The 10,809-nt window shown below is 41.7% G+C and overlaps 1 protein-coding gene across 1 annotated transcript; it reads right to left on the bottom strand.

Moving 5' to 3' along the window:
- Positions 1-3,284: 3,284 nt before the first annotated feature.
- On the bottom strand, positions 3,285-10,500 carry COMTD1 (catechol-O-methyltransferase domain containing 1). Its single transcript, XM_015866860.1, is given in 9 exon segments — positions 3,285-4,565; positions 5,272-5,405; positions 6,901-6,955; positions 7,223-7,341; positions 8,189-8,294; positions 9,238-9,371; positions 10,173-10,297; positions 10,299-10,449; positions 10,452-10,500. Coding segments are annotated over 9 exon segments (1,026 nt in total). The 3' UTR covers positions 3,285-4,412.
- Positions 10,501-10,809: the final 309 nt, after the last annotated feature.

Raw genomic sequence — 10,809 nt, 5'->3', positions numbered from 1 at the left:
CTAGCCCCACTGAATGCAGATTCAGACTCTGGCACTTAGCAGAGCCATCTGAACAAAACCAGTGTCTTCTGCTAGCCTACGTGATGGGGACTTTGACAGCTCCCACCATTCAAGGGGTAGGAATTAAGTCAAAAACTGGTTTTGAATTTTGCTAAACTGTTATTTGACTGTTTCTTCTTTAAAACTTTCTGGCACTTGCTGACTCTTTAGATCAGCTTTACTGAGGAAGATAACTTGGATTTTGCTATTAACATAACTACAGTCTGTGATAGCCTTCCACTGACTTGTGCAAGTTTAGGAAAGGCCATAGCTGTTGGACCAGCACATGTATTCTTACCGGCTTGTAGCTACCTTGGCAGCAGATCCACACTACAGTAGATGCAAAAAATAACTTTGGAATCACACTTCACTTTCTGTCTCATCCTCCTTCTTAGAACAATCTATCATAAACAAAACCCTTTCTCTTATACCAGAAACCAGTATCTTTAAATGCCTTGCGTTCACTTTTACTGTGCTGTTGTGCTGTGTTGTCTGTCTTCCATGAAGCAGCATCCAAAAATGGTGAAACAGTGACAAGCTACTTGGTGTCTCAGCTTTACTCACTGAACTTTGTAAGCTCTAGCTCATTTCAGCTTGCCTTCATACTGAGTAAAATGGAATTGTCTGTTATTTGAATATTCTTGTATGACAAACATATTATTAGGTGCATCTGCCTTTTCAGTAGATTGTCAGTGAAACTTGCTGCCTGCACATCCCTGGCTTTGTGAAACAAAGTGTCTGTGAAGAATGGGATCCTTCTTTGCAGCAGAGATAATCTATTAAAGCCTGCTTTTGATAGAGCTCGGAAGAGCTAAGTCCTTTAGGGACCTTTATCTATTTCATCTCTTGTCTATTATCTCTGCCTCCCTTGTAAAACCAGGTACCACTTTTCTTTCCCACTGCCTGCCTTATGTGGTGAGCTCATCGAGCATTTACAGCCAGCTTGGTTTTAGTCTCCTGATATTGCAGATGTTACAAACAATGCTATGATCTCTAGCAGGAGTTAAATATAGCCATGGATGCTGCTGTGGATAAGGTATGAATGGATTTGTTTGTTTCCATCCTGTTTGCTAGGGCAGAGCCTTCACTCTTACAGAACTTCAAAGAAATCAGAGGGACTTTGTGCCATTGCAGAGCTAGAGTTTGGCATCTGTTAGCTTGGTTTGGAAGCTCAGTCAGGAAGGTACACAGCCCCTTGGGACCAAAACATGAAGAGTATTTAACCAGTTCAAGTGTCTAGTATTGTTTGCAACCCTTTCCTTTTTTATTATTCACTTAAGTAAGATTGCAATGTGGAATGCAGCCAGACGCTTTGCATGAAAACATGATGACCTGGTATATTTCTTTAGCCACTCCATCTGAAAGCTATTACAGTCATTAAGACTTCAGTAAGGTGTTATTTCTTTCATGTAGACAAGAATACTGAGGCACAAAGAGTTTGGCAGCTCTAAGAAATTACCCTGAGAAATAAATTGGTCAAGCTTTATGTTCTACTTAAAATCTCATGTAAGAAACATACAAACCTTGTCCTGGCCTCCTCCCAGGCATGGATTTTACCTCACAGCAGCCAGCCCTCATTTCAGTAAAGTACTTAAGTACATCCTGACGTGCTATGCTGAATCAGGGTTTTAACTGGAAGAGACAGAAATAGAACAGAAATCTCACTCTGACACCATCAGGCACCACTTCCTTTCCTCCCAACTTTCCCACTGCAGCATATTGCATGAGGCTGGTAAGGCTTGTGCCCTGAACATCTGCCCCCTATCAGAAACCCCAAAACCCATTCATCATTTCACAAATATGAACCACTTAGCCAGTTTCAAGAATTATTTTGAGGCCTGAAACCCTTGCCCCCAGTGCCTTGACTCATTCAAATGCATTATTTAAGGAAATGAAAAGAGGATTCTCTTTGTTTCTGATATGGGTTTCTCTACAGGAGGCCAAAAAAATCGAAAATAACATTTTTCTTCAATATTGATATAGTATCTTAAATTAGCATTTCAGTAGCTACTTAGGGCTTCCTTATTTAATTGTGTTTCCTCTATACAAAGAATCTCAGGCTGAAACTGAAATCCCTAAAAATGAGTTGGTATTAGTATGTGTAATTCACCATGGAAAGATGCTACCAGCTTGATTTTTCTTTTCTATCTTCAACAGAATATCCTTTCCCTCTACCTTGTCCCCTTAAGTATCTCTTATTTCAGGTAAGGTGAAGAATTTCATAGAATGCATCAAGATGAAAGGAGTAATGAATGGCAGCAGCCAATTAAGCTAACTGGGTGTCAAGAATGCTGTAGGCAAAGCAATACAGTAGGGTGTGAAGAAGCTTCACTGTTGCATGCTGCTTAGGGAAAGTAATCCATGCTTGCAGTAATTACCTGGATAGCCAGTTAATAGCTGTACTGCATACTCATACAATTATTTCCTTCTGTAACTTGCCACTGAGGCTCTGTGCTGCACTAGAAGGAGGAAGAGGCGTTTTGGCTTTCTTGCTGTGACTTTAAAAAAAAAATAAAAAATGTACACACACTTTACTTAAATTTTACACAACAACACAGTTTTGGGCACACATAAGTTTTAGGCAATGCTTTATATTGGAAATTCCGTTTGTCCTTTAACACGCTTTTTAAAATACTTTCTTTTCAGATAGCCTGTATTTGAGGCTTCTCAATACAGTGTCCTAAAATTATTACTAGCAGCTTTTAATTTCTGCTTCAAGAATGCTAGCACTCTCCTCCATGCCATATATTTCTCTTATTATTTTTTTTCCTATTATGACTTTTAACATTAAACTCTGCTTCTTCTCCTTTTGACAGCAGGACTGATTATTCTGCTATTAAGAGCAAGGTTCCTGAGTTCAGCTACCATTGCTTGCTGTCCGGTGGTGCAGAAAACTCACTCTCCAAGTCCTGTGAATGTCAGCTGTATATGCCATTTTTTCTGCCTTAAAAAATAAGACTTCAGTTACCCATTTATCTTGAAGGAATAAAGGCCGTGGTTCTCGGTGCTTTGTAGCACCCAGCAAATATCTTCATGTCAAGAGAGCATAAAGTCATCTTCTCCAGAAGGTATGTAATTTTTACTTAGTCTTATCACATAAAAATGAGTCACCAAAATAAATTCTTATTTGGACTTTTTCAATTAAATAGTGTCCTCTAGAGTTTTCATGGACAATGACCCCTTAACCTTCTGCTTATTTACACTGTCATTAAAAAAATCAAAGTGTCTAAGCCAATGACGATAACTAGGAAAAATGGAGATTTTATTGGCCCAGTTTTGTTAGAAACATGCAGGATGTGCAAAGACCCACTGAAACTGGGCAGATTCACTCTTTTACTTTGAGACAGATGTTCCCAACAGATGGGAACCCCACAGAAACAGTCTGATGAACACTCTTACCTGCAAGGATTTTTAGCTTGTATGGAAGTACTGAATAGCCCAAGTTCGATGCTGCTTTTAGAGACTAATCACATGTGAGTTCCAAGTTCACTCTGTAGTGTTTGCCCACCTCTGCAGTCCTCAAAATGTGTCACCAAAACATGTACTTTAGCCACTTCTTTATCCACCTTGATATGACTTCCACAGACAGAACCCAACAAAACAGACAGCAATAAGGCAACCAGAAAATGATTTTTTTTTTTCTTTTTTTTTTTCCCAGCTGAACATTGATCTCCTGGTAACATAAAAGACTCTCTGCTTTGTCCTTCTTAGTTATAAAAAAGTGGGACCCATTTCAATTAATGCGAATCTGTGCTGAGTTACATCACTGTTTTTTGTTCTCTCTCAGCTCAACCAGCGCTAGCTGCTACTCAAGGCCTTTCTTCCTGTCCAAATTCAAGACTTACTCCTCAGCAGTGGAAGGTGTAATTAATGTCCCTTCTAATCAGTGAAAACATAGGGAAAGAATGTTCTAGTGGTTTAAGTTTATTTCTGAGAGTGATTTTGGTATTCTCCACAATCTTGCCCCAATTACTTAATACTTGTGTGATTTAATTCCCTGTGCCCTCACCCTCCTTTTGTCTCAGACTCAATACCCTCTTTCAGGATAGAAGAACTCTTTGTTGTGCTGACACAGTTGGAAGTCTGTCATTCTCCACACATTTATTTATTTTTTCAATCACTGTCTTAAAAAGGCAATTTTCTAATATACTTCCTTCATTATAATTAAAATAAGAAGACATAGTACATCTCCAAGCAGATCTCTATCTTCAACTTAACTGCCCTTAGAGTCTTGCTGATTCTGTAAGTCTACTTTCCCAGGCTGTGCTATCCTGTGGAGGTACGGGTTAAATAATCATTTTTGACAGCATTCTGGCTACATTTTTCCTGGTGATCCAGTGCTTGCAGTTTCCCATGTGCTGGGCCTCCTTCCTTTACAACTTGAACACTAATGTCACTCCATCCCCCATTGGGATCATGCTGATGTTGACTCGTGCATCTCTGACAAGCTTCTCATTGAGATGGTGGATGCTCTGCGTTGCCAAGTCATCCTTTCTTGGTTTTAGCACCATTCCACCCCGAAGAACCTATCGAAAAAAGCGATATCATGCACCTCATTTGTTCCAGTAAGTTTCCTGGACCAGAGAGGAAGTTGTAGAAAAGATTATGTGTGTTTTCTAGGAACTGATATCTTATTTCAGACTGCTAATGGTCTCCATCATAGAGTTATCATAATGTTATCATCTGCAGAATTAGATAACTGTACTTCTACTGCAGAACAGAAGCCTAAACAAACAAAAAGTATGACAAACAGGTATTTTTAAAAGCCCCTATCCAGTCGGCATAATACACCTAAAGGTCTCTGAAGTTTAGCATCATTTTTGTTAGTCCTTAATTTATAACTTATAAGCAGTTACTGATTACAAATAATACCTTATTTCTTGTGTACATAGTAGAGAACACTACAAGATAAAACAAATGAATACAGAGCATTATCTGCAATGAATAAACCTTTCATCTCAGGCTGTTAATGTACTGACACAAATTTAACAACTACTACTTACTTATGTAGGCAAGAAGTTTTATATGCAGTATTGAGTAAAGCTTATTTTAAGAGATTTTGTTGAATTTTAAAGCCTTCTTTGTATAACAGGGAACAAAGATGTTGCAACTCTCAAAAGAGATGTAGGTGAGAAATCAAGTCATTGGAATCCCACTGTGACTTTATTTTCCCTTCCCAGAGGGGAAAGCATTAATTCCCTATGCTAGTACCACTACAACCACAGTACTTACATTATCAATAGCTATTATTCCCCCTTTCTTTATGAGGCGCAAACATTTTTCATAGTACTCATTGTAGCTTTCCTTATCCGCATCAATGAAAGCAAAGTCAAAGGTTTCTGCTTCTCCACCAGCCAACAGCTCATCTAGATGGGCAACAAAGTGAGTTGTTATGCCCTGGTTAATGCTCTGTAAAAGGAGGAAGTAATCCATTTGTGTCAAAGTTCTCATTAAATAATGGTTTTGGTGCTTTGACCAGGCAGCCCATTCCTCCACAGCTAATTACCAGTAAAGCTTAACACATAGAAACCAATTTGGGTAAGGTGTATATCATAAAACATTGGGTCACTGAGTGCTGCCAATGTGGAAGAAGTTCAAAGAGCAGTTATGAAAACCTGCAGGATACAGCTGGGGCCACTGAACGGGACAGTAAAAGCAAGCAAAGCAGTCTGAAATGGGATGCATTCTATACCTCTAGCTGTTTTCAGCTGATGAAAAAGAACTGTGTTCTGAAGTGGATTACTATTTTTCTCTCATTTATGAGCATGTCCTGTATGATAATCTCTAGTTGATGACCAAGTGCTATGATGCAGGTCATGAACAAACCCTGCCAAACATCACGAGCACAGTAAAAGACAGCTGTAAGTATTTCCCCTCTGGGCCAAGGCAAGTGGAACTTAAAGTTCTTATAAATTATCTTCTTGAAAACTCCAAGCCCACTGTTTCAAAGGGGCTGATTACTGTCTTCATAAGATTCGCTGCCTCTCTTCTCTCCCACCCTCATCCTTTGTCATCAGAATTTTTTTTTCTGAAGGATTGCCTAGACAAAGCTGTCCATCAGGCTTCAAGGACTGTGCATCCTGTCAGATTGCTAGTATTTTCCTCTTTAGAAAAGAAGGATGAATTTGGAAGTAATACAAGGTGATGGATGGGTCTATGGATCATCAAACAACCCTGCTCGAATCCTTCTATATTCTGCTTATACCTCCTGCATTCCTAACAAGTTTATTGCACTTCAGAATATTTATTATTCCCTTTGCTCTACGTCTTCTCTTTTCTTGACTCAGAAAAATCATTGCTATTTTAATGGTCCTGCATGGTTTTACTGCATCTCAACTTCCCTGAACCCAAACCAACTATTACTACACCTCAAGTTTTATCTCGGCTTCTGTATTTTCTTTTTTCTCACACTTCAGCTCTTTCAGAAGACTCTTCCTCTCTACAACAAAGTTATACTTACTTAGAATGGACAATGGATAAGAAAAATTGGGCTTTGTCTAATTAATCTGTTTTAATCAGCTTTTCCAGAAGCAGCTGACAGTAGAACTTCATAGATTAAACAAGGCAACGGACAGGACAGCTGAGTGATCAGCACAGCTTGCTACACAGGATAAGCATTTTCACCTCTCTGCTAATACATACAAAAACTGTAAACCTGTAAGGTTGTGCTTCATTTTGTGTTTTTGTTTGTTGTGTTTTTTGTTTTATTTATTTATTTTTTAAGGAACTCTTTAGATGAGAATACTTATTTCACTGTAAGCAAAGTTATCAGATCCAATAGTGTATTTCCTGGATTTCATCAGCATTATACTTGTCTTTGGTTTTTAAGGAGGGAAGAAAAACATATTTCACGTTACTTACCAAGTGTTTGAGTAGCTGGCTTAATCCGTAGGTCAATTTTATGATCTACTCCTGCCTAGGGTGAAAAAGAACATAGAGATTATGAAAGTGGTCAAGAAATAACCTCTGAGTAGCTTGCAGCCAGGGAGTGATTAGTGTTCAGATATCTTTTCCTATTATTTCTAGGTTCTAGAGAGATTATTTGTCTTCTCAAAATAAGCTGTAGCAACCTTTGTCCTAACAATATGAATGCTTGTGTGTGAATGTCCGAGTCTGAGATACCATCACTCCTGGTCGTGCAAAATAGAAGTCCCAGACATGTAACAGTAAAGGTGCTACTTACTTCTTTCCACAGTGGCTTTCCAATTTTGGCATAATCTTCATTTATGTCACAAGCAATAACTCTGCCGTTATCTGGGAGGGCAAGTGCCATACTCAAGGCATTATATCCTGTAAGAACACCTGGGAAAATAACAAAAGGTATCAACAATTATAATATTCTGAAAAACTCATAAATAGTGAAATAGAATGCTTCCTTCAGGAAGTAAGAATTAAAAAACAAAGAAAACATGACAACGTTAGAATCAAGATGGCAATTTGCTACAGGACTCAAAAGGCTTTCCACTCAATTTTAACACTATGGGAGTTGGGAAGATTTTTTTTTTAATCCATCTTGTAGTAAAGATTTTTTGCTTTATTTCTTCCCCCTATGAGCTTCCTGGACATACCTGGTAAAGTCTAGTCCTATATCTGAGAATCACCCACTTATTTAAAAGTGGAACTCAGTAATGGGCCAAAGCAACTGGATCAACCCAGGAACAAAATATCAGGGCTTCATAAGGGAGGACAAGGGTAAAGGTGGTGGGACTAATACCTGGCTGCTCAGCATCAGTCTGGCTTTCGGAGATTCTTCTAACATAGGGGTGTTAAGGGAAATTGATTGGATGTTGGGCCTATGAAGCAAACAAATTCCTTCCAGCAAGAAATTGATACAGAAAAGGAGAAATACACCATACCCTGCAATTGCTGGCCCACACTGAGGACACAAGTGATCTGTTAAGCTTAATATTTCAGGTTGCCTCTGAGTTGTTGAGACACGCATGCTGATGCCATAAATACTGAATGCAAGTGGCAGGTATGTGCAAATCAGATGCTGCTTTTCACACTGTACCTTGTCCACCTTAAAGCTGACACAAAGATGTAGTACCTTACTTGTATTTGAAAGCCTTATCTTACGTAAACATGTTTGGATTTGGACAAGCACAGACAGATTTATTTTACAACAGAGAAGACAAAGTGACACTCTTACCTACTTCAATAACTTTCTTTGCTTTTATGAGTTTGATTAAATTTGCCATAAGCTGAGCCTGGTCACAGGACACCATCATTTTGCCCCAGGGATATTCTGCAGTGAGCTAAAAAGGGGAAAGAAATGATACATCAAACAAACAAACAAACAAACAAAAAGAACCCAAACCAGTATCCTAAAAGGGAGGGTGGGAGGGAAAAAAGCAAACAAAAAACACAACAGCTTCAAACCAGAGAAAATATATAATCTTATTTTTCTCATTCTAGATGGTATTGTGCTCCATTTATGAGGTAGAAATTGTTTTGAGTTTAACAGTAACTAAGGTGGATGGGGGGAGGTCGTAAGCAGTGGCTAGTTATTCAAAGCAGAAATATGCCCCAAAGTTACCCCATGGCTGTAGCAAACTCAGAAATGTAAATGATGAAGAACCTTAGTGGAACATTGATAGTAAATGTCCTGGATATTTTTATTTATTTTCCTAATAACAATCTTTGCTTCTCTTAGACCTCCAAGATGTGTAGGATGTGGATTTTGTTTTGGTTTTGTTCTTTTTGGTTGGCTGGTTGTTCCACTTTTAAACTACCAGGTCTAAGCCTATTTCTGTAGGTTGGTCCACTTAGCGCTGGCTGCACAGCACAGAGCTGGAGAAGTCAGGGCAGGAGGGACACTGGCACTGTGGAAGGAACAGCATGAAAGTAGAGCTATGCCACAGCAGTTCAGTGGAAAGGACAGTCCTACAGTTTCCTTTCTTTCCTGGGTCCCATTTGAGCCAACCAGGCCCAGTATATAACATTTGATTGCTTTTATATGGTAGCATTACATCTCATTTGATCAGACCCAGTTGTGAAGTAGGAGGCGCTGCTTCTGAGCTCTGGAGCAGGCTGGGTACCATCACTTCTCTCATATACAGTTTCCTTATATGCCAACTAAAATTAACTTCCAGAAGTCACGTGTTAAAATCAAGTGAGGTCCAAACACATGGATAAGACGTGTTGAAAATGTAAAGCAATGCTACCAAATGGAAAACTGCTGGGAGACAAAATACTGACCAGGCGCAGCTTCTTGAGAATCGGGTGTTCCCGCAAGGAATGATCCAGTATGTATTGCCACAGAGGGCTGCTTTTCCCAATAATACTCTTGTGTGGTTTGGATGTCCCAAACAATAGGGACGGATATCTTTTACCTACAAACAAACAAACAAAAGATAACTTTGAGCTCCACTGATGAAGTTTTTCAGTTTTTCAATAGGCTGCTTAAAGAAAGAGAGCACCAAAGTTAAGAGTGTTTTGCTCTGAAAACTGCAGTGAATAATGGAGATGCAAAGCAGCTGGATGGCTCAGTGGACTTCATATAAATATATATGTACACAGCTCTGAACTGTACAGCCCGAGGCTGCAAAGACTGAAAGGAAAAGGATTGGGCATGAGATGTTTAGAGACGTTTAGATGTTCAGCAGCTGGAGCTGAAGGCCCTAGGGCAGCCTGACCTTACTGGACACATACTCTCATGGAGCAACTGTTGCAAGTCCTGCGGTCAGCATAGGAACAGAAGCGTGACCGGGGCGTGACATAGCGGACAGTCTTCGCACGGCAGCCCCGGCAGCGTTTCCTTCGCCTGGGGTCCTCGTTCAGCAGATGACAGAGCCGCAGTGCTCCGGGGCTGTCAGCTGATGCATGTCCCCGGGCTCCAAGCTTCTATCCAACCCAACTTCATCCCCTCCGCCTCCTGCTGGCTGCGCGCCGCTAAGGAGCACTTTGGTCCCACGGCTTCCGCCGCCCGTTCCTGTTTGCGTTACGAGGGACCCAGCCGAGACACGGAGCAGCCACCGCCCCCCAGCGCAGCGCACGTCGCTCCTGCCCCATAGCGGGCCGCTTTGGAGAGGACTTTGGCTCCGATCTCTCCAGCCGGGCTGCAGGGCGCAGCTCGGGCTCCGGCAGCCCGTTTGTCGCCGCGGCCCGGAGGGAAGAGAGAGCGCGCCGCTTACCTGCCAGCATCCCCGTGGCGAAGGCGACCCCCAGCATGGCCGTGCCGACGGCCACCTCCTTGGGCACGCTGAAAAGCGGCATCTCGGGGCGCGGAGAAGCGGCTGCGAGCGGCGCGGCGCGGTCACGGCGGAGCCGGGTGGGGCGGAGCTGTTCGCCGCGTGGTGCGGGGCGGCCCGGGACCGCCTCCTCCCGGCCGGACGGTGGTTCCTGCATCACATTCGTGCCACGTGCGGCGAGAGAGAGGGAAGTTGAGGGATGCTGTGTCTTCCCTCGAGGTCTGATGGAGTATCTGTGCAGAAAGGGCTGTGCTCTGCTTTCTGCGAGCATCGCATCTCACTGCTGCTTCTTCATTGGGGTACTGATTGATGCTCAGCTGAACATGAGCCGACAGTGTACCCGGGTGGCCAAGAAGGCCAACGGCATCCTGGCTTGCATCAAAAACAGTGTTACTAGCAGGAACAGGGACATAATTGTCCCCCTGTACTCGGCATTGGTGCAGCCGCACCTTGAGTACTGTGTTCAGTTTTGGGCCCCTCACTGCAAGAAAGACATTGAGGCCCTGGAACATGTTCAGAGGAGGGCTATGAAGCTGGTGAGGGGTCTGGAGCACAGGCCTTATGAGGAGCGGCTGAGGGA

Source organism: Coturnix japonica, chromosome 6 (genome assembly GCF_001577835.2).
Source record: "Coturnix japonica isolate 7356 chromosome 6, Coturnix japonica 2.1, whole genome shotgun sequence".
Classification (NCBI taxonomy): domain Eukaryota; kingdom Metazoa; phylum Chordata; class Aves; order Galliformes; family Phasianidae; genus Coturnix; species Coturnix japonica.
Note: the sequence above shows the minus strand (reverse complement) of the source record. Positions and strands in the feature narration are given on the sequence as shown.